Source organism: Typopeltis vanoorti, chromosome 12 (genome assembly GCF_054136105.1).
Source record: "Typopeltis vanoorti isolate ZY-2024b chromosome 12, IOZ_Tvanoo_1.0, whole genome shotgun sequence".
Classification (NCBI taxonomy): Eukaryota; Metazoa; Arthropoda; class Arachnida; order Uropygi; family Thelyphonidae; genus Typopeltis; species Typopeltis vanoorti.
Window position 1 is genome coordinate 35,644,234 of NC_143560.1, and position 25,378 is coordinate 35,669,611.

Genomic DNA, 25,378 nt, shown 5'->3' on the forward strand with positions numbered 1-25,378 from the left:
AAAGAGAAGGTGAAGGTGAAGCAAAACTTCACCTCTTACTTTCTCTGCTGATCCACTCTCCTTTGAGGCAAATTCTTGACTTATTCGTCATTGGAGAGGTACTGTGATGTGCAGGAAGTGAGTAAGTGTATATGGAAATATGACTTCTGCATTACTTCAACTTTGGTATGACTTCTGGATCTGGCTCCCAGTTATGTGCTTTTCTTTAGTTATGAACGGCTCTGCTCAATGGTGGAGGTGGACCTGCCACTGGGCAGAGCCACCAGTGAGGGTTCCTCTCTGTGGTGGGATGAGCCTGTCATTGAGTGGAACTACCACTGAGTTAAATGATTCTTTGGGTTACTCACTGTTGGTTGATGAGAGATCAATAGTGTTGATCTCTCATCAATCAACAGTGAGAGATCAAAATTATACATGCCCTTATGGACATGTGCTTTGCATTATGGGATACCAAGGCAAGTGATGTGAAGTCAGCCTCTATATGCGAGTTGCCCAGTCGTGAAGTTATTTCACGTTACTTCACGTGCAAACTTTGTTCGCTTACACTTGGATAGGGAATTAAACCAAGAATATAATTTCTTGGCATCTTTAATTCATAACCAATCCTTCTCCAATAAAAATAATTTTAGTCATTATATTTTATACAACAATAGCCAAATTAAAGGATATAAAATATCTTATTATTACCACAGAATTACAATTAATACCTATGTGTGGAGAACTAATGTATACCCAGAAGCCTCCATAGTTCAGTCAGTATAGACGAAGCTTTGGTCAGAAAGACCTAGGTTCGATTCCCATCAGTGATGTGAGGAACCTTTATCTGTCTCTTTCAACTCAAGGTGAGTTAGCCGGTCTCATACGAGGTAGAGAGTTTTCCCTCCTGGAAACTCAGGTTTTTCGTCCCTCAAAACAGACAAACCAGCCAGTAGAACACACACAATTTACAGACAAGAATACTTAGAAGCATAGGGATACCCACGTTATTCTCGTATTATGGTTGGGAAGTCCAAGGATACTTGGAAGGCTATGGGCACTTAAGTGCCTGTTAAAAGCCACTGATGGATCGATGGATGTATATCAAGGTCAAAATCTGGATAATCAGCAAATTACTGTATTTAATAATAATTTACTATCGGGTGTGCTACTACTTGCTTTGAATGAAAACTCTTTTCAGAAAAAGAAGGTTCCCCTTCTTTACATTTAATTAAAAGAGAGAGAGAGAGAGAGAGAAAGACTAATATTTCTAATTACACTATTTTCATTTTTGTCTTTGGTTCCAGTTATGTTGATTTTTTATGTCTTAGCAAAGCTTTGCTTGGCAAAGTCTCAACCAAAAAAAAAAAAAACATGATAGGGCATCACTTACTAAGTTCATAATTTAAGTAAACAGGTGATGTCATAAAATGACTATTGGAGGTTGGGATTCAGTAGTATATGTGCATTAACTCTCTTGATTAACATATTAAAGTGTCACATAACTTGCTTGATAATGTGACAACATGAGGATTATATGTTTGTAGCGTGGAAGATTATTTTAATATATATAGTATCCAAATTAAGATAGATTTCTGAAATATATAATGAAATTTAAGTATAAAGAGCTAATAAGCTTCAGTGTGGAGAACTGTGTTCTCCACACATCTGTAATAATTTAAGTAATATAATGAAATACTTTATACCTTTAAAAATGATTCTAGTGGTCCAGAAAACGTTTTTCTAGCTCTCTGACGGAAATTGTTTAGTGGAGAGGGAGATGATCTTTTCTCTGTCTGTAATAAATAAAATTTTAAATTTAAATTCCTTATATAGTATTCCTCTTCATCAACATAGTAATTACTAAACACCTTCTCTGCACATAAATGAGAGCATCAGTAAATATATTCAGGCTGTATGATTCTCTAAAGAAAGAAACATAAGCTTTTTGAAGTCTACATTTTCATTTTGTTATATTAGAAACATAGGACCTAAAAGGAAGTAAAAGGAAGTGTGAATATTTTTCTTAAGACTGTCAAGATAGAAAACATCATTTGCTAAGTTTTCTTTGTGGACATTTTGTTTTCTTTATGGATCAGTCTGTTAGTAAATTGAGATACATCTCTCAGACAACATTCATTAACCTCCCAACTGGCTAGGATATATATATATACGTCCAGATAAATCTGGATACGATTCTGGATAAGAAGTGTAAGTTGGTCTCACTATTTCATCCACCTCAGCCAGTAGAGAGGTTAAACCATCACTGGAGGACACTAAATATAGAGTGAAAATCTAAGGTTGATATCCAGACTCTCAGAAGAAAGTACACCCCTCTATGATACTTAGCAATGCTTGATGGTAGAATGAGTTTCATTATCCTGGGTATTATCACTTTCCTTATTGCTAATTCTGGTTGAAAGGCTTATACGTTGGTTATTCATAACTATTATTTTTCAGGAAATTACAATGTATACTAAATATTAATTATAATAACTTTAATTAATACTTCCTATGTTTCAGCAAGATTACAATGCCATCATCAGGGATCACAAATACAACAATATGTGCACACAGTCACTAATACTGGATAAATGAGGCTGAAGAAAGGCAATCAAAGTCTGGCTTAAAGTCTTAATGGCAACCCATAAGCTAAATTGGGTGGTCTTGGCCATTGGGCTGAAGATCTGAGGATGAGTGCTTCACAAAGTTGGGGCAGTTTCATTTGCCCAAATATGATGAGGTTTGGAAAGTTTCTCAGGACTGAGGCAGATTCCAGAAAAAGCCTCTTATATTTGTATTTGCTGCAGTGCAAAAGAGTGTCCTTCTTCTAGCATATCCTGTGGTGAGTGTCAAAAACATGGTCAGCAAGTCAAGAGAACACACTAGATGACACAGGTGTGCTTCAACAGCATAATGTGTCACATCGTGTTGCTAGTATCATTTGAGAGTAGTTCACTGAACAAGGCAGTGACTTACAGTTACTATGGCCAATGAATTTTATGGATTCTAATCCCATAGAACATGTCTGGTACTATATGAATCTAGAGATTCAACATTTGAATCCTCCACCTTAAACACTCACAGATCTATGGAAGCAATCCTGATGTTCAAAATTAAAAGATCTTATAGTCTACACAACACTATATAGTGACAGCTCTGACATCAAAAGTGGGAGATAGTAGTCATAAGATAATGGACTGTATGCATGCATAAGTATGAAAAGAGTAAAGAGTGGATATGCATGTGTTGTAGCTCTTGAAATACTCAGGATTAAAAAAAAAAAAAAAAAAAAATTCTTTCAAAGTATGCCATTCTTTGGATTCAATTTTTCAAATTAATCATCAACCTTGCTCAGAATAATCCTCATTATATGCAGTTTTAGATCAGGAGAACAACACTTGAAATTTAAAAATATTATGCACATAAACATCTTTATTATTATTATTACATGACACCTCCAGGGAGTCCAAAGACTCATCGAGGGAGGAAACCCACTCCATGATTCCCTGTCTCCACTGAAATCCACCAACTTCCACTAATTACAACCACACCAATGCCATCTACCGCTGACCACCACCACTAGTATTTCCACAGACAATCACAAACATCCATGCCCATGGCAGGATTCGAACCAGCAGCCTTTTGGCTGGAGAGCGGATACGCTAACCACTCGGCCAACCAGGCCAGTAAAATAAAAAAAAGCTTTGTAAAAGCTTTGGATGTGAGGAACGAAATGGATTTTATTCAATTATTAAGGGATAACTATCTGAGACAGCATGTAATTGAAAATACTAGGGGTGTGAGAGTGCTTGACCTGGTAATAGCTCAGAATTTGACTGTAATGAATATGACCATGCTGCCACCTATTGGTGAGAGAGTGATCATAAGGTCTTGACCCGGGAGGTGGCTAAAGGTGTGAAATTTTTGATTAAGACAGGGTATATGTGGAATTACCATGCTGGCAAGTATGACAAGCTTAGGAGATTGCTTGGATCAGTGCCATGGAATGTACAACTGCAAGGACTGGACGTCAATAGAGCATGGGAAGTGGTCAAGGAGCATTTACAGGAGGTTATGGCTGATTGTATACCTAGGGTCTGAATAGTAAAACAAGTAGGGGTTAAATGGATGAATAACACCATTAAGCTTGAGCTACAAAAAAAGAAACAACTGTGGAGGGAATTTAAAGAAAGGGGTGACCTGCAGGCACACGAACGGTATAAAGTACAGGCCAGAGGGGTAACGAGTGTGGTAAAAAAAGCAAAAGCGGATTATGAAAGAAAACTAGCTATGCAAGAGAATCCCAAACAGTTCTTTCAATATGCTGCAAGCAAGAAAAAACTGTACACGGCAAAATGATTTTAAGGAATGACGATGGTAAGGAGGTCACTGAATCAGTCGATATAGTGGAGTTACTGAGCGTGCACTTTGCAAAAGTATATCATCCAGGTGGTGACATTGAAGAAATGAAGGAGCCATTAGTTTATACGGGAATTGTGATGAATGAAGTGGAGGTGAATAGTCTATTACAGAACCTTAATGTGAATACATTTATGGGATTGGATGGTATACCGGCATGGGTCTTGCGTGAAGCGGCTAAGGAATTATCAGTGCCCTTGACCATGTTGTTTAATCTGAGTCTCGGGTCTGGTTTAGTCCCGAAGGTGTGGAAAGAGGGGAAAATAGTTTCACTGCATAAAGGAGGATTCAAGACTACAGTTGCAAATTACCGACCGATCAGCATAACAGGAGTCGTTGTCAAGGTCTTGGAGAAAGTAGTCAAGGGAAAAATACAGGAATGGATTGATGAAAATGAGATACTGTACAGGGGACAGCATGGCTTTGTGAAGGGTGGATCATGCCTCAGTAACTTGCTCAAGTTTTATAACAAGGTGACAGCTGAACTGGATAAGGGTAATGGGTTTACAGTGATACTGCTGGACCTGGCAAAGCCGTTTGACAGGATACCACATGGAATTCTAATCCATAAACTGCTCACATATGGGAATGGATATAGGATTGGTGAGATGGATAGGTGGGCGGTTGATGGAGAGATATCAAAGAGTAGTTTATTCAGGAGTAGAGTCCAAAAGACGGCTTGTGACTAGTGGTGTGCCGCAGGGTTCTGTTCTTGGACCACTGCTGTTTAATCTGTTCATTAATGATATAGGGAAGGATCTAAGTGGAACAGTTCATTTGTTCACTGATGATGCCAAGTTGGGTAGGACGATAGTGAATGCAGAAGATGTCAAAATCTTGCGGGATGACTTGGATAGATTGGAGTTCTGGGCTAAGGAGAATGGATATCAATTTAATGTGACAAAATGTAAGGTTATGCATTTTGGGGTGAAAAGATTAGCAGCAGTATACCACATTGGTGGAACTGTACTCCAGGAGATTGATGAGGCCAGGGACTTGGGAGTGTTGGTGGATAGGGAGATGAAGTTTAGGGGACACATTGCAAAAGTAGCTAAATCAGCTTATCAACTCACTTGGTTGTTGAAAAATACCTTGATGAGCAGAGACAAGCAAGTTATTGTACCTTTGTACCGAGCCTTAATAAGACCTCATCTCAACTACTGTGCCCAGATTTGGTCACCTCGGTTCCTTCTTGATGGGGAAGAGGTGGAGAGGATCCAGAGGCGAGTGACTAAGATGATAGCAGGTCTATGGAATGAACCATATGAGAACAGGGTGAAGATTTTTTGGTTGCAGAAACTAGTTGATAGGCAGAAAAAGGGAAGATATGATTGATACATTCAAATTGCTAAAGGGATTCTATAGGATTAATTCAGAGGATATTTTTGAGATCAGGACTGGTGGTGGGAGAACTAGGGGACACCTATGGAAGCTGGGCAAGAGTGTGGTTAGCAGGGGTGTTAGAGCTGGGTTCTTTACTTTTAGAGTGGTAAATGAATGGAATAAGCTGCCAGAGTCTGTTGTGGGTGCTATGACGGTGAGCGAGTGCAAGGCAAGGTATAATAGATACTGTGAGAATGCCATATAGTTGTGTGGGCATGATGTTTAGGGCCTCCCTCGATGAGTCTAAGGACTCCCTGGAGTCGCCCGCAATAATAATAATAATAAAAGTTCCTCTAGTTGGTGACTAGAATTGAACTTACAACGCTGTTTCTTCGGGTCTTCTAATATCATTGACAGCACATGCCACTTCCATTGAGCTACATATACTTTTTAATATTATTATTATTATTACTTAAAACCTCCAAGGAGTCTGAAGACTCATCGAGGGAGGGCACCTCCTCTACAATTCTCCATCTCCACCACTCAAATCCACCAACTACAACGAACTGCAACTACCATCATCATATACACCAATGCCATCTACCACCCATCATCACTACTAGTATTTTCACAGACGATCACAAACATTCGTGCCCACAGCAGGATTCGAACCTGCAGCCTTTTGGCTGGAGAGTGAATACGCAAACCACTTGGCCAACCAGGCTGGCTACTTTACACTTCTGAATTTTGTTTCTGCTCTTTGAAATGTAATATTATCATTCTTTAATGATTTCCTAATATCTTTAATGATTTCCTAATATTTCCTAATATCTTTACCCTTTGTATCTTCATATAACATTTTGTTGCTCCTAATATAGTAGTTTCATTTAGTAAACTGTGAAGCTTTTGATAAAATTTGTTATAATAAACTGAATTTATAAAGTAGGTCTGAACAATTTCCAGTTTTTGTTAAGTTTTTGAAATTTCTTGTTTATGTTTAGCTGAAAACATTCTGACAGTGAATTCAAACATTCAGTACTAACATATTTTATATTCCATATAGTAAACACTATGTATATATGTTTTTAAGCTTCTTCATATTCTTCTCTGCTTAATTCCTTCTGTTAACTGTATTAAAGATACTTTCAGATAATGCTTTTAGTAGTAAGGTATATCATCAGAAATATGGTTTGCGATCAATTAGAATCACTGATTGCAAACCATAACAGTGTTTCAAATAATGGGGTAACAGCATATTCCATGTTGCAGTCTGTTTCTTCATACAACCAGTGATATCACATGGAGAGTATGGTTGCACTATCAGTTTCAAGATAGCAGTGCATGGCATGATTTGATTTCTGTATATTTAAGGGTACCAAATCCACATTGGCAAAAATACATCAGTTGAGAGAAGCTTATGGAGAAAATATAACAGAAGCAGATGTTTAAGATGACCACACACACACACACACATGCATGAGTGGTTACAGCACTACTCAAGTGTTTAGTATCTACTAGTGTTTTATCTTGAACTCAGTGATTTCCATCTTTTTGGATCACTTGCAACCAATGTCAAGGTACAGCATTCTGTAATTAATAATTTTTAAATCTTGTGAATCATTCTCTCATTTCCTGATTAAAATCATCCAATATTGATTTCATACACCTGAATAGTGCCATGGTAGAACAAATGCATAAACATCACTGCCAACTAACCTGTACAAAAAAAAAAACAGTGTACCAAAGTCAGCTTCTGTATCATACATAGATCAAAATAAAGTTCTTCACACAGATATCTGCTATCTTATTTTCTGAAACATCCCTGTATATGTTCTGCATAGCGTAAAAAGAGTAATTTATAAATCTTAAATCAGTAATTTGAATTTCTTATGTCAGTCTATGAATAATTTCTTACTTCTTGTTTCTGACCTTCTTTAGATCTGATATGGGTATGCTTCATCTGCTTTTGTTCACAGAATGATCTGAGAAGCATCATGAAAACTACATTCTGCTCTGGTAAATCCAATGACTCTGTTTCCTATCAAATATAAATAAACACAAATTATTTAAAACTTTTTTCATTTCCTAAAAATAAATACAGAATAAACAAATGCATCTCCATCTGAATTTTTCTACCACAGAATACAATATTTTTCCTAATACACAAATTTTTTGTCAATTCCTACCCTTAAAAGATTATAAATCTCTTAAGTAGACACTTTCATAATGACTATGATCAGTTTTATAATAGTACTTATGTGATTAGTTGTTATGTGGGTATAGGTTTCATGTTAAAGCATTCATCTCTTTCTCTAGCCCATAAAGCAACCTTCTTAACCATCAAAACATATACTTTATAAAATTTAAACGTTTGTTTTTTATTGTTAAACCAATTATAAACACAATAAAGCAAATAAATAATAAATAAATAAACAAAATAAAATAAAAAATACATAGAAATATGTAGAATAAAGAGATGCCCAGTGGAATCAATATGGTAATATTCTTCTGGAAGTTCATTTGTTTTGAAACTCTTCTCATGATTTTTTAACATCCTAACACTTATGAATAAGTGTTGTTGAGTATAGGCTGCTCAGAATATTTAAATGTGTTCAGAGAAGCCTACTACCTGACTAGCTGAAAACGGCCACTACCTGTCAATTATGCAAGGCTGCAGTTATAATGAGAACACATGAGAAAAAACTATCGATTGTGCAAAATCATGTTTTGCAAACTGATTATTCTGTGAGGTGCATTGTGTACCAAGTACCATGGTCAGGCTAATTGAATAACCCAATCATCTCAGAATTTTAATAAGCTGTGTTGTTGTTTCACACCAAAACAATGATCATCACTACCTAAAACCAAGCTTGGGAGGTAGTTTGAAACAATGCCATGGTATAAGAATCTGTAAGGGAAGGATGTTAGCAGTGTATGGAAGACAGTCAAGGGGTGTCTGAAGGAAGCAATATCCGACTGTATACATACACAGTCAGAAGGTAAATCAATAGGAGTTAGGTGGATGAGTAGTATTATTAAGCAAGAGCTCCAAAAAATAAAAGGTGTGTGTATGTGTGTGTGTGGGAAGTACATAAGGGGAAAAGGGAATTAGCAAATCACGAGCAGATCGGGCAAGAAAAACAACCAAGATATTAAGGAAAACACAATCATATTATGAGAAGATAACCGAACAGGACAAAGGGCATCCTAAAGAGTTATTTTGCTATGTGAAAAGAAGAGGAAGAAGAAGAAGAAGAATGACTATGCAAGGATAACTTTAATGAGTGCCGATGATAGTGACCACTTTGCAAGGGTCTATCATCTAAGTGGCAGGAACTGATGTGAGAATAGAGGTTGATGAATTGGAAGTGCTTAGGATATTGAAGAATTTCAATACAAATATAGTCATAGGATTAGATGGGATATCAGCTTGTATATTACAAGAATGTGCAAATCAATTGACATTGCTTCTGAGCAGGATGTTTAGCTTAAGTCCCAGCTAGGATAAAGTTGCAAGTGGAAGGAGAACAAAACAGTTCCCCTGCATAAAGGAAGTTCCAAGATTATGGTAGAATTATAGATTAATCAGCAGGACTCAACAAATTATGCAAACCTTACTTTGGTAAGGTTTGCATAATTTTTTGAGCCCTTCCCACTATTTTTTTTTAATGATATGTTCCAATAAGTCAACAGGAGTTCCATAAAGTGATTGGGGGGTTACTGTGGTTGGAGAAGTTATTTTTTTTATTATATATAAAAAAAATTCAATTTTGCTCAGTCTGAAGCTACTCACCACAGGCCAGTGGGCAAGCAAATTTGTTGAATCCTGCCAATCAGTATCTTGGGAGTGGTGTTAAAGATACTGGAAAAGTTAATCAAATATATAATTCAGGAATAGGTGGATATAAATATAATACTCTGTGAATGCAGCATTGCTTGTGGAAGGCAACTCAAGGGGAACAAGAGAAGGAAATTGAGCTTAATAGAGTGTGGTTAGCAAGGGTGTGAGGACAGATTTTTCACATGGAGAGTGATGAATGAATAGAATGGGTAGCTAGAGTCTGTTGGAAATATTTTGTCTGTGAATGCATTCAAGGAGAGGTACAACATGTAAGTTTCTGTGCAGTAATAATAAAAAGAAACACAATCAAACATATGTGTCACAGCGAGATTCAAGCTTATGGCCTGTAAGCATGCCACCTACTATCTGGTGTATAGAATAAATTTTTAACTGTATCCACAAAAAGAAATAGGAGGTCATATTTTTACTTGGTTTTTGACATACTTCTGAAAACAGCACTCATGATGTGTGCTAGAAGAAATGGGTGAAAAGGAATTTCCTCTACAGTTGAAATTACTTATTTATTTTCTGACCAGATAAGTCTCCATTCAACAAAGTGCTGTTATTGCACTTTGTTTAGATAAGTTCATCAAAACCAAGCCAGGTACTAGAGAGACCTGGCCTTTCCTTTGAGATTTGTAAGGGCTATACCTTAACCATTACCTATGCTGGATCACTCCTATGTAGCTTCCTCCACTCAGAGGATGCAATATCTGTTGGCTAAGAGATATATATCAAGAATTACTAACAAGTCCACTAACACACAGGTGCAGATGAACTGAGGATTTGGTTGCTGTGGGCTAACCAGACCTTGCTAAGTTCAGCATTCATCAACATTGTGGTGACTTGGATTTAAAGAATTATCTTCAAATGATATCACACTTTAGAAAGATCTCGAAAAGGTGATATTTTGTAATAGATAGGGGAAAAGGAGAGGGATATATAGAATGATGATATACCACAAGGAAGTTGGGCAATTTCTGAGAAGAATTTTGAAAATTTCAACATCTCAATGCAACTTTTTAAATATTTTAAAAATCTTCCATAATATTAAAAAAGAAATTTCTAATTGCTTTTCAGATGTGTTTTGCTGCCCAGTTTGAAACACATACCATACATCATGTATATATGTGTTTTTCCCATAAATATCAAAAGCTTTATAGTAAAACTTTCCTAATGAAATCATATTTCCAAAAAAAGCAAGTATAGTAAGTACCACTTACTATATTGAAGTGAATAATGCATATCAGTCCTCAGCATCATATAGCTTAGAGGTACATTTCAGCAATACCACAATATCAAAATTATAAAAGAAAAATCAATCTTGGATTCTTACGTTCTGATTTTCCTTCATATATCCCCAGAATAAATGTTCTCTAAATACTTTAGATCTCCAGAATAATACTTTGGAACATGCATCAAGTATTAAAATGTTTTGGAATTATGAAAATTCTAAAAATTATTCTTATTATTTCTTGGGCATCTTCACGGAGTCAAAGGCTCATTGCAAAAAACATGGAACTGTTGTTCACACCATACTAATCATACCCCTCCTTGAATTCATTCACTGACAAAGTACTCACTACCACCCCTGGCAATCCATTCTACCCACTAACCACCCTCCATGCAAAAAATCTAGTCCTAATATTCTTACTATCCACACTCTTACTTATATGATTTGCAATGACCACTTGTTCTCTCACTTCTTACCATGTAGTGAAAAAAAAGTGTTTGGTATCAATCCTTTAAAACTCCTTAATAATTTATGTGCCTATCATGTTGCCTCTTTTTTTTGCTATCCTTGAAGTCCACAGACTTTCAGTCTACCCTCATATGGAGCATTCTATATGCATACCACACTCTTAGTCAATCATCCCTGGATTCACTTCCTCATCCCCATGGAATCCAGGCAACCAGAGCTGCATGTGGCAGTTCAGATGTGGATAATTAAGGTTTTATAAAGGACATAACCTTCCTATTCCTGTTTATCAGTGTGTGTTCTACAACAACCACATTCCTACAACGTTCCTGCTTATCAGTGTGTGTGTTCTACAACAACCACATAATCTGATGTGCTGTTTTGGCAACCTTCGCAATATTCCCTCTAAATTTCAGCTCACTATCCATAATCATCCCCCAAATACTTGGCTTCATCAATTTCCTGCACTTCAGTTCAATTAATATGGTACACTTCTTGATCTCATTATCCCAAAGTGCATGAACTAACACTTAACCATAATCAGGGCTCCAGAAATACAGTACCACTTAAATCTATTGAGCACACAAAAAAATATAGTCGCTCATAGTGAATTATGATAAAAGGTGTGTGTGTGTGTGTGTGTCATGAATAACCACCGTTTTAATTTCAGCAACAAAGAGAAGATCTCCAATGAAATTTAAAAACAGCTAAATTTCAAATTATGTGCAATAATCTGTAAGATCTGGCATGGCATGTCTCTCTTTAATTTTGGCCAATAGTCCATTGTTTTTAACTCTGATAATTTGTCCATGACTAGTGGATTTCTATAGCCCTACCCATTATCCTTTGCCCATACTGCAACTTTATTTAAGTCATTCAGCAGGAACTAAATATCATTTCATTGACTACTGCTCTTCTTTCCTACCTTTGTATTATCAACAAAGAAGTGACAAAAAAAATTCCTATATCACTGATGTACAAATTAAATATCATAGGACCAAGTACCAAACTTGATGGTACTTGGTCCTATGATATTTAATCCATCATTCATAATCCATCCATCACTCATCTTTTCCACGATTCAACTACCCCACATAACTATTCTTTGTCATCTTGTCCATCAGCCCCCCCCCCTCTTATTATCCAAATCACAACTTCATATCCATCTTCATTTGCTTCAATTAGAAGAGTGCAGTAATAATAATATATATTAGTAATATATTTATTTAAAAAATGTAAATAGAATATGAAATGCTTACTTGATATTTTCGCATTAATTCTTTTTGTTCTCGCTCAGGCAAAGAAGCAATTCGATGAATTATACCAACTTGTGTTTTATCTGGAGGTAATCCTATAATTAAATCAAGAAATAAATTCTATCATTACATATTAAGTTCTCTAGATATCATTCTGTTTTAATATTGAGGCTTCAACAACTTCATTTTAGAATCATAAATTCATAACTGAACAGACAATGTAATAAAATTTGCATCCTCATGGTTAAATTAAAAAGGAAACAGAAATGATAAAGATGACAAAAAATGAAGATAAGAATATTTTGTATGGAATAATTACTTTAAAAAATTATTAATCAAAACAGAAAATATTAAAGAAAATGCAGTTAAGAGTACATTTCTGTTTTCATGGTAGAAAAACAATCAGAAATGTAGAAGACAGCTGGAGAAGGTGTTCAACAAAAAAAAAAATGCTCAGATATACAGATCTAGTAGTTTTCAGTTGCTATATTTACATAATTCAAAAAGTTAGTAGAAAGAATTCCAGATAACTGGAGTAGAGCACTCAGTACCTATCTATCTCAGAATAGAGGAATTTTTCTACTGAGTGTTACAGGGAAGACTTATGCAAGCCTATTTAAGAAGAGGCTAAGAATATTGTGGAAAAGAAACTTGAGGAATACGAAGAAACTTGTTTCAGGCTAAATAGAGAGTTGGGCGAACCAGATTTTTACTTACAAACACTCAAGAAATCAAATCACAAAGATTTTATCACGTACCGTCTAAGATTATTATTAATATCCGACCTCCATGGAGTCAGACTCATCGTGGGAGGCACAGACACTATTGCACAATGCTCATCCAACCATGCCTGAAAATGATTCAATGTGTCTACATTCACAACACACTTAAGCAATGCATTCCACTCACCAACCATTCTCCATGCAAAGAACCTGCTCCTCACTCCTCTGTTCACCCCCTCTTTATACAGTTTCTAGTGATGGCCTCTTGTTCCACCCCTCTCTTCATTATATGAAAAATCTCTTCCATGTCAACCTGATCACAACCCCTGACTAACTTATATGTCTTATGTCTCAATCATATCCTCCTATTCACGAGACTTTGCAATTTATATTCTCTCAATCTATCCTTGTACTCCATATTTCAAAGACCACTAGACAACCTTCATGAATCTTTTCTGGACCCTTTTCAGCATATCCTCATCACCATGAAAACCCAGCAACCAGATCTGTGAACAATAATCATATAAGGCCTGATCAAGACCTTATACAATGGCATCATAACCTCTTTATTTCTGCATGTCAGGATCCTCTGCATGATTGTCATTATCCGATGTGATGTCTTCATAACTTGTGCAATGTGGCCACTGAATTTCAGGTCCGTTCCACCACCACTGGATCTCTCATTTCTTCTACCTCGTTTAAAGTTTCCCCACCAAGTGTATCCCATCATTGCTTACCAAATTTCAAAACCTTACAATTTGCAACATTGAACAGATAGTGCCACTTACATGCACATTCATGCAACCTATTTAATGCCAAGAGATAATATGATAATAAGATCTGACAATATTAGATGCCAAATAGCCAATTAATTTGAAAGCAAAATGTTGACAGGAAGCTAATAATAATGTAGATTTAATTATGTAGCACTATCATGCATGTACTCAGTAGGTATATAGCATGATATGCTGTATACCTACTGAGTACATACCAAGAAATGATGAGAAGGAGCAAGAAACTTTTGCAATGTTCATCACCATCAATCTCACTGGAAAGCATTAAAATAACATCTACAATTTATACAGTAAGATCTGCAAAATTTCAGAAAAACTCTCCAATAATTCCTTCACCTATCATAAAAGGAATCAGTCTGATGACTTCCTTTATTTTAAAAATGCCTTTAATTAATTTTTCAAATAATGAAAATCCACATGAACTGTTTAGTATCAATATTATTCCTATGCCTCCTTGAAGATATTCAATGTTGGGGCATTGACAACATACTTCAACAAAATATTGCATTCATTCACCACTTACTATGCAAAAAAAATCCACTTTTCGTCACATACTTATTCATATAACTCTGATACGGTTTTCAGGAATGGCCTTTCATTTCTTCATCATCTATCAGCTTATGTAATATCCCCCCCCCATGTATATCTGATACGCTACTTTCACTAACTTGTATGTCTCCATGATATCAAGTCTTCTCCTATTTACACTGTAGAGCACAGTCCCTCACCATATCTTTGCATTTAATACCATTCAAATATCTGGATATCTGAAATTGCACAGAAATCCAAATATATATCCTGTGACTTAAATAGTGGCATTATAACCTCTTTATTCCTATTTATTAGTGCACCTCATATTATGGCACCAATACAACACAGATTCCTTGTCTCTTCCCCTCCTGGAGTGATGTCCACCAATTCAACACACCTTGTTGAATTGGTGGACTATCTCCTTTGGCTAAAGAGCATGACTCCAAATTTAGCAACATCAAATTGATATCCTCATTCATCTGTCAACACCAGCCTATTCAAATCCCCTAACATCATCACATCACTGTCCTACCTATTTTCGCATCATCAGAAAACAAATGAATATGTCTCTCAAACCTTGCTATTTGTTGATATATAATTAAAACAACAGTGGTCTCTACTTATCAAATTTCTTTTTTGAGACATAACATCGTCAATACATAAACTGCTGGCTTCTATCAGCCAACTCATTATGTAGCCAGGCTACCAAGCGATTATCCATCTTCATCCTATTCAATTTAATACTTGTCTTGCAGTATTTTATCAAACACATTTGCAACACCTAGAAAAATTACTGATGCATCTCCTATTCACAATTATCATTCTGTTATAAAATGTTACTAAAGCAATACCATCCTCCAAATGCCCATTAGCAAATCCATGTTACACTTTGGAAAGTTTCCTATTCTCATCATTCCAAGTTTGTATTCTGTCCCTAACACTTCCAGATATACCTCTTGATACATAAACTTGCTTATAGTTTGCCATCACTGACTTAGATTCTTGCTTATTTAAAAATAATGAAATAGTGGTGGCACTATTTTACCCTCTTTCCACTCCAAGGTGTGTGTATGGGGGGGGGGATATATTCCTAATGCCAGAGTTTTGTTGAAAAACCAAAGCCACTTTGCCTTTGTTTTTTTTTGTCTTGGCATTGATCTTGGTTTTTGCTGAAAAACCAAGTCAGCTTCTCAACACTTTCCCTCTGTGTGTGAAACATTGTGATATCCTATCCAATTCCACAGCCTTATTAACATCCAGCCTGTGCCTTATACTTGTGCCTACTGCTAATAAGAATCATATTCTTTATCCCTCCTCCACAGCCCCTACACAATTTCATGATTCAATCATTTCCCTCCCCTCCACCTTTAGGAATACAACAACATTGCTATCCATAACTGATCTCAAACCAAATTCCCAGCACTACTGATTTACCTTAACTTCAATTGTTCGTGACATGGCATTAACTAAAATATTTTCTTAGTTTGTCTTAATTTCCTGTTCTGCATTTTCCACACAGCTGTTTTCTTTAGTGAAGATGTACTTGCCTAGAAATGCACATTAGATAACTGCTATTGTCACCATACTGTTATTATTATATTCAGCACTCATAACATTCATGTTGCTTCTACCACACTCAGTCAGTACTATCAAGGCCATTTGGTTGAAAAATCAGTTTCCCAGGGTTTTTCAACTGAAGGTGAGTTAGCCAGTCTCATGTGGACATGGCAGGGTCTTTCTCATGGAAACTCAAGGTGGTTTTCATCCTGCAAAGCAGGCACACTGGCCAGAAGAACATACACAATTTATAGGCATAATACACTGACTGACATAGCCTGAATTGATTCAGCCATAAATCCAAAACAAACAAACAAACTTCTACCTCATGCTATGTAAGGTAGTTATTACTAAGCAACTCAAAGAATTGATTCTCCATACACATCATTTGCTGATTCCAATCAGTGTTTCTGTGGGCAAGGTCCCAAATTATTATTGTTTGCCTATTGCTCACCAGTTTTGTTGTTTGAACATGTCAAAATAACATGTTCAAATGTCAAAATACATACATGCATTTTGACATCATGTTCCTGCTTACCTGAATCTCACACCAAATGTAATACTAACTGTTGCTCTTTCATTGCAGTTTCACAGAGAGAAGGCACAACTCTTCTAAGATCATCATTAATACTCCACCATCTCTTTTCTGCCTCTGTTCCAATCAACATAACATTTTTGATCAACTGTCACTAACTGAGATGATTTGGGGATCAAATAATTTTAGCAAGGCTACAAAACTCTGTCCCCATATTCCCAATACTCTTTACATTGGTGTATAAAAATAATATGTTCATCAGTTTCCCTTTCCTTTTCACAATTCCTCATTCTATCACTCTCATTGAAACCATCCCTGAAATCAATGTAATAGACAAGCTTAGGTGTTAAACCTTATGCATAACTTATTTTAACAGCATTACAACAGCAAACCAACTAAATTATAAAAAAGCTGTAATACTTCTTTTTTACAACATTAGTGCCAAATGAGGACTTTAGATCTTTTGTCCATTATAATTCAAATTGTTTCACTTTACTCCATGTCACGTATTAACTGTAACATGCTGAAGATGTTGGTTTGAAATCAAGTGAAATATAGTACTAAATCACTTAAGGAATTGACGACGTAGGTAAGAATATAAATTAAATTACACTTTAATAAATATTTCCGATATTTTGGCAATGTCACGTTGCCATCTTCAAAAGGAACTTACAAAAAAGGCACGTGCACGTAGGCACTACAACACAGTAACTGAGAATGAAGTGATGAAGCTATCGTTCTCCTAAAAGTCCCGATGGTGCACCCTAGCGAGCTAAGTAGGTGTTCTTGGCCATTGGGCTGCTGATGTAAGCCTCCCAAATTTGGGGCAGTCTCACACAACCAAATTTGTTGAGGTTTGGAGAGTTTCTTAGGGCTGAGGCTGATTTCATGAATAGTCTAGAATTTGTATTTGCTACGGTGTATCCAGAGCATGGTCTGCAAGACCAGAGTGGCTGTACTTGTAAAACCGGATGCAGTCCTTGTGTTCCAAAATTCTGATATTTGCTGTCCTGCCTGTTTGGCCAAGGTAAGACAGTTTACAGCTGCAAGGGACCTGGTATACACCAGGTAGGTCTAGGAGAAGTGGTTGGTCTTTAGTGGAGCAGATAAGGGATGCCAATTTTCTGTATGGTCTGTAACAGGAGGTCAAGTCATGTTTTTTAAAAATTTTGGTAATTTTTTCCGAGGTGCCTCGGATGTAGGAATGGTGATGGATTTAGAGTAATCCTTGTTGTGAAGGGAAGGGGGGGGTTGTGGCTTGTTGGTTTCAATATTTTTTGGATTTTTTTTGGGGGGGGGTAGCCATTGGCTAAGAAAGTGTTGAGGATGTGATTTAGTTCAGTGTTCAGGACCTTGTCATTAGAACCGATTAGTTAAGCCCTGTTGTATAGTGTTTTCACCACTCCATATTGTTGTGAGGGAGGGGGGAAATTGTTGGTGAATGCACCTACCTGTATGGGTGAGTTTTCTATAAACTGAGAAAACCAAGGTTGCATCAGGCTGGCAGGTAACTAGTGTGTCTAGGAAAGGGAGGCTGTTGTTTTCCTCTTTTTCCAGAGTGAACATGATTCTAGGGTGTTGATTGTTTAAGTGTGTTAAGAAGGAGAGGAGTGTATCAGAGCTATGTGGCCAAATAGCGAACACATCATCAACGTAGCAAAGCCATATGGTTGGTTTTTGTAGGGCAAAGGCTAAGGCTTTTTCTTCAAAGGTCTCCATAAAGAAATTGGCCAAGGGTGGGGAGAGTGGTGAATCCATGGCTGTCCCCTCTTTCTGTTTGTAGAATTTTTCCTGCCGAACAAAATAAATAGCCTGAGTTCATTGTGAACTGAAATAGGGCTGAGATATCGGGAGAAAATTTAGCTTGGATTAGCTCTAAAATTTTCTTGAGTGGGACATTTGTGAATAAGGAGGAGACATCAAAGCTGACCATTATGTCAGTATGTTGGAGTGTAAGGTTTTCTATGCTGGCTTTGAAGTGGGCTGAGTTTTTTTATGTGTGATGGTGTGTTGGCAGTATAGTGTGAGTGCTTTGGCCAAATTTTTAGCTAGTTTGTATGTGGGGGAATCAATGCCATTCACTATGGGACGTAATGGCACATTTTCTTTATGTATTTTTGGGAGTCCATAAATATGGGGTATAGAGTTAAATGGTTTTAGTCTGTTAGTAATCTCCACAAGCCAAGAAGTGGAGACCATAAGCTCCTTCTTAAGGAGCCTATGGAGTTTTCTAATTTGTGAGTTGGTGGGATTGTATTCAATGGGGAGGTAAGTAGCTCGATCTAATAGTAAAGCCTTAAGCTTATCTGTGCAGTCATTATGATTGAGTACCACAGTGGCATTCGCCTTATCCACTTTGGTGATAACTATTTCTCTGTTTTTCTTCAATTCCTGTAGAGACTTGTATTCACTAATGGATATGTTGGTTTTTGATGGTTTTGCTTTTGTGAGAACACAGGCTACATTCAATCTAATATCATTGGCGATGTGGTTTGGAAGGTGGCGAATCCCTCATTCAATCTGGATCATTAGTTCCTCGGTCAGTAATTTCCAAGGTCAAGAACACCTAATATAGTCCACCAGGTTGTATGCAATGTGCAGTGTATATTCTCAAATCATCTACTCAACCGCCCCCCCCAAGATTAAACCTAAGTATACTACTGATACAATGAATGCACTTTAACAGAGTTAGAGATGAGTGGAGGAATTACTGAAGCTATTCTGATGAACAGTGACCACTGAATATCTATAGAAAATGCATGTAGCAAAAATTGAATGTATGTCAGAAAGACAGTGGAGTAAACTGCTGAAAGACAAGTAATTAATCAACTTAAATGCAATCATTTATATTGAACAAAGATTTTTAGGATGCTTTTAGGGATACCACTAACATGAGAACAATAGCCAGTAGAAATAAATGACTAGTTGGATGGATTTATGATCTGTATTTGTACTGGCTGGCCGAGTGGTTAGCGTGTCTGCTCTCCAGCCAAAAGGCTGCGAGTTCGACTCGCCATGGGGATGGATGTTTGTGATTGCTTGTGGAAATACTAGTGGTGGTGGTAGATGCCATTGGCATAGTTAGTGGATTGAGTGGTGGAGACAGAGTTGTACAGCAAGTGCCCTCCCTCGATGAGTCTTTGGACTCCCTGGAGGTGTCAAATAATAATAATTATACAGGGTTGATAGTTGTTCAGAGGCAAAATGCCTATTGTGAAAGAGAAAACCTAAATTACTGCATAAATTTATGCCAAGAAAGACTGAAGGATCAATATATATCCAAAGAAGAGAAATTTCATGACATGTAGAGACAGGGTATTGTCAAAAGTAAGAGAATAAAAGTATTATTTTTTTGTGAGAAGCAAGACAGGATGATGTTTGATAGTATTGAAGTAAACTAGCTTATCAGAACTCTAAAAAAAAATCATATGAAAAATTTAGGATTGTAGAATAAATCTTTGGGTTTTGTCAATTTGTGCACTGAAAGGTTTAAAAAATAAGAAAGAAGGGTGCAACATAATGCAAACATGTGGAGTGGATTTGCAGTCAACTAGACAAGGTCATTTTTAAGATGGCTTTTTTTTTTTTATTTCAGGTGGAGTGTATGTAATGAATGTATATTTTTGAGGAATGTAAAAAGATTATGGATGGAATGAGAAAAGGAAAACAGGGCAGGAGAGAGGGAGGGAAAGAGAGAGAGAGAGAGAGAATTTTGGACATTATGTTTTATTTAATGCATGTGAGAGAGACAAGGAATTGAATGATACAGAAGTGAATGAAAATAGGAATATGGCAGAGTAGTGAAAGGTAAGGCACATGGTCACAAGTAAAAGTAAAATAAAACTTAATAATAATTCAATAAATGAAAGTGAAGTAATGAAAGAGTTCATATAAAAAAGAGTGGAATTCAAAAGAGGTGGCATAATAGCAAAACAGAAGAAGAACAAGTAGAGACAGTGATTTTATGTAGAATTTACTATCAGATTAAGCAAGAACAAGAAATAAACAGAATTGAAAAATGTTTGGCAAATGGTGTGAAAGAAAGAAAAGCATTTAAGCATTAGAAAAATTATATAGACCATAGTAATGGAGATTCAATTATCAGAGAATGTGCTATATAATATATAAATGAGTGATAAAGATGTGTCTAGGAGCAAAGAATAATGTGCGACAGAGAATGTAGAGGAGAGAGAGAGAGAGAGAGAGAGAATGAAAGAGATAATCATGTACATTGAGGTATTTCTGTATTTTGCAAAAGTTATTTGACAAATGGCAAATTAGTCCTTAAACCAAAACACAAGGTTATAAAGTAGATTAAACCTAGGACTATTATAATGCATGACACAAATTATTTAATCATTCGCTATAGTCATGCTGTAATCCTCATTCATTGTAATAGTCCAATCGACTAATCTATTTTATAGATTAGTGGATTGGACTAATCTAATTTTGAAGGGTTCTAAGAACTCTTTAAAATTAGAAAATGGCTTGTACTTGGCATCATAATAAGTTACATTTACAACTGCCTTCATATAGTCAAACATTAATTTGAACCACTGTCTTCCTGTATACAACCACAAGAATTGCATCTGAAAAAAAAAGTTGTTGACTTTACCATGTAATTAAAAAATGATAAGTTTTAAGAAATTTTCTTGCAATTTCTTATTCTTGCAATTAGAATGGTTATTATTATTATTTGATGCCTCCAGGAAGTCCAAAGACTCATCGAGGGAGGGCGCCTGCTCTACAACTCTGTCTCCACCACTCAATCCACCAACTGACTGCAACTACACCAACACCATCAACTGCGACCACCACCATTTCCACAGACAATCACAAACATCCATGCCCACAGTGGGATGTTCACAAACATCCCGCTGTGGGCATGGATGTTTGGATGGAGAGTGGATCCGCAGCCCTTTGGCTGGAGAGCGGATCCGCTACCACTTGGCCAGCCAGGCTGGCCAAGTGGTATGTATGGGTATGTACATTGTATTTCTGTATTTTTCAAAGGTATTTGACAGATGGCAATTAGTCCTTAAATCAAAAAACAAGATTATAAAGTAGAATAGTGGATTGAACCTTATGCTTATGCACATCATAGACTGAAAATGAGAACAAATTTATAATGATTCAAAAGTATCATATTTTAGCACACATAATGCATCAAAATCTTTTCTTTTCAGTAAAGAAGTCATCTATAATCATAGCAGAAATGTTAATAAATAAGTACCTTCAACTTCCACACATAACTTATGGAACCACAGTAAAGGACAAGTGTCACAAAATATTATTTGGTTATCTGTAACTGCTTTCTGTTGATAAGATTGGTGGGCATAGCAGAAAGCTTGCTTAAGTGTCTTCATAATTTCATCAACCTGAAATCAATATTTATACTATTAGGTTAACATATGGTGTAAAAATTAAAAGTCTGAAAAATATATGGTTATGTGATCAAAGTAAAAATTAAAAGCATAATTAATATCTATTTAACTATATCCTGTGTCAAAGAGTATCCAACTTAGAATCTTTTGATGTTTGATCTTCTGAAGCTAAAAGCTCTTTACTTCATTCTATCAAGTTCATTTGTTGTCTCTGTTGCTCTTATAATACCACCAAACATTTTGAGTTTCTAATTTCCCTTCTTTAAATGCTGATTTTCTCCAGTCTAACTTTCCTATTAGTGACAATATCTTCCAGATTTTCCATAGAGATTTTACTATTTGCAATTCCAAGTGACTTTTCCAATTTTTTAAAAACTTATTTCTTGTGGATCCCAAAGAAGATAAAAGTTGTAAACCTATAGTACATTAGTGCCAAAGACGTGAGCTAAAGACCACATAATCTGGAAAACCTTCTCTAGAAACCAAATATGGAACCTTTTAAGCCACTTCAGACCTCCAATAGAAAGGATGGTGGTCAGATCATGAAATTCATCTACCATCTAAGGACATTCATAAAAAGCATCCATGATCATGGCAAGATATGAAGCAGCGGCTTGGTTGGAGAGCAACTTGGCCGATTAAGGCAGCAACTCCACTGATTCAGCACGATGTAGAGATGATGAGGCATTTGCTATCACAAACAACCTCATACAAGGTTACGCACATGCCTCCAAGAATATCAGATAATCATAACTATTCCCTGAATGTTCTTGATTTTCTCCTCACCAGTGTAAGTATAATTGAATGTTGTCTGCATTCTTAAGAGTTGGCTTTCATCAAAATCGCTATCTTTCTGTTTATACTGAAAAAAATAGATGCAAGCAAATTATCAACACATCCAAAATTGATTTTGAAAGAACCAAAATGCAGAAAAATACTATGTCCGAATGACAATCATCTTCTTTGATACCTTGCCAAAGCTATTAGTCATAAATTTTTTCCAACTTTATTACCATTCTATTTTCCACTTGGCTTGTAATATTGCATTGTTACCCACACAAAGAGCAAATCTCCAGGCTTACTTTGTCTTGAATTTCTGCAATGATGATCTTGGTAAATTATTATCAACACCAGACCTCCATGGAGTCAAAAGATTCATTGCAGGAGGTACACAAAGCCCATCAAACCATGATTTAAACTTATTCAATATATCAGCATTCACCACACTGTCAGACAATGCATTTCACTCACCAACCACTCTCCATACAAAGAACCTGCTCCTTATGCCCTTGCTCACACCCTCCTTATACAGTTTCCCAGGATGGTAGTAAAAAGTAGTAAAAAGGTGTATCACCTTATTAAAATACTCTGGATCAGAGATAGATGTTGAAAGTTTTCCCACTTGGTTAGACCTTGGTCCCTTGCTCTACCCCCTTCTCCAATCTAGGCCTCACTGAGACCTCAATAAAAGTTGGAACCAGCCTGGGTAGTGGCCCTTCTCATTAATGCATAGTATTATACACATTCAAAAGGATATTCTTTGCATTATGGGATACTAAAGCAATTGATGTACAGTCATTAGCCTCTATATATAAGTAGCCCAGTTGTAAAGATACTTCACATGCAAACTTTGTTTGCTTACATTTAAAGAATTAAACCAAGAATAAAATTTCTTGGCATCTTTAATTTATAGTCTAACCAAGTGGGAAAACTTTCAACATCTATCTCTGATCCAGAGTATTTTAATAAGGTGATACACCTTTTTACTACTTGTATATGGGAAATACATGACTTCTGTATTACTTCAATCTTGGTATCCCTTCTGGGTATGGCTCCCAATGATGACAATGATGTTTATGTTTGGGGGATTGCTTTTTGGGGAGTAGAGAGGCTCTGCTTGGTGGCTAGTTTTTGTCTGTCACTGAGTGGAGTTACTGTTGAGTTTCCTGTTCCTAGAATGATTTGGGTCAGGAATAATGAGTTTAGTAGTGATCCTTTAGTGTCACTCAGTGAGATTTAGAGTGATCTTGTAGATCACTCAGAATTTTTGGAGAGGTATTCCTGCACTTTAACATACCTCAATAAAGGTTAAAACTAGTCTGGGTATTGGCTCTTCCCATAATGCATAGCATTACACGTGTCTTAAAGGGTGTATGCTTTGCGTTTTGGGATAAAGGAATAAACCAAGAATATAATTTCATGGCATCTTTAATTTATTCTCCCAATCTATGAGTTTAGTTTATAAGTTTTTTTCTACATTAACCTGGTAACAGCTTGAAAGTCACAGTCATATCTCCTCTCTTCCTATTCATGAGGTCTTGAAAATTGCATTCCCTCAATCTGTCTTCATATCCCACATTCCAAAGAACAGTTATTACCATTTTAGTCAGTCTTCTTTGGACTCTTTCTAATATATCCTCATCACTGTGAAAACCTGGAGGCCAAATCAGTGCACAACAATCCATATGAGGCCTGAACAAGGCCTTATACAATGGAACCATAAAATCTTTATTTCTGCATGTTAAAGTCCTTTGCATCATTGCCATAATCTGACGTGATGACTTCACAACTTGTGCAGGGTGAACTTCAAATCCTTGTCCTTCACCACTCCAAGGTATATTTGTCTCCTCAACACAACGTCTGCTTGATTTCTCATTACTCTCCCAGTTTTGAATTATCTGCAAACAGTTGTATATCTCTAGTTAAAGATATACAACCCATTCCAATATCATTAATATACCAGTTAAATAACATTGGACTAAAAATAGACCCTGTGGTAACTTGTAACATCACCTGTAACTTTCCTCTTCTATCTACAGCACCTCATATACACAATGATGATAACTCTCTGACAGCCAGTTATCTATTAAACCCACTCATCTAGCATTCAATCCCATCTACTCCAATTAAGGAAGTTCAAGATAGGAAGTTCAAATTCACGCTAACAACCACCAAAGAATACCACTGTTATCAACTCACTTTTGTATCCTACCTCTTGCCAACCTCTCCAATACCTTAACTACAACTCCAGATATACAGATCAGCCTATAATTTGTAGCCTTAGCATTATCACCACCTTTGCAAATATTTACAATAATTCTCATCAGACTGTCAATATTAAATATCACCCTATTCTAATGGTTTCAGATTAATATTTTGATTGTTGAAAAATTGGTGAAGACTAATGATTTTTTTTTTTGTTTTAAAAGAGCATTATTTGTATATAATCATTGCTCAACTATTATCAATAAATAGCATTCAGTGAAGATAACTGAGATAATGTTATATGCATTTTTACATGTGCTATATGAACGATTTCGAGTACTGATAAAAATAAG

At 36.2% G+C, this 25,378-nt stretch overlaps 1 protein-coding gene across 1 annotated transcript in view; it reads right to left on the minus strand.

Moving 5' to 3' along the window:
• LOC150100690 (TBC1 domain family member 1-like) overlaps positions 1–25,378 on the minus strand; it is a 342,041-nt gene that overhangs the window by 213,830 nt on the left and 102,833 nt on the right. Inside the window, exons 6-9 of the mRNA XM_090401806.1 lie at positions 21,890–22,034; positions 12,521–12,612; positions 7,637–7,759; positions 1,683–1,772 (exon numbers count right to left, since the gene is read on the minus strand). Of these exons, the coding sequence (XP_090257932.1) occupies positions 1,683–1,772; positions 7,637–7,759; positions 12,521–12,612; positions 21,890–22,034 (450 nt within the window). The remainder of the gene's footprint in view (positions 1–1,682; positions 1,773–7,636; positions 7,760–12,520; positions 12,613–21,889; positions 22,035–25,378) is intronic.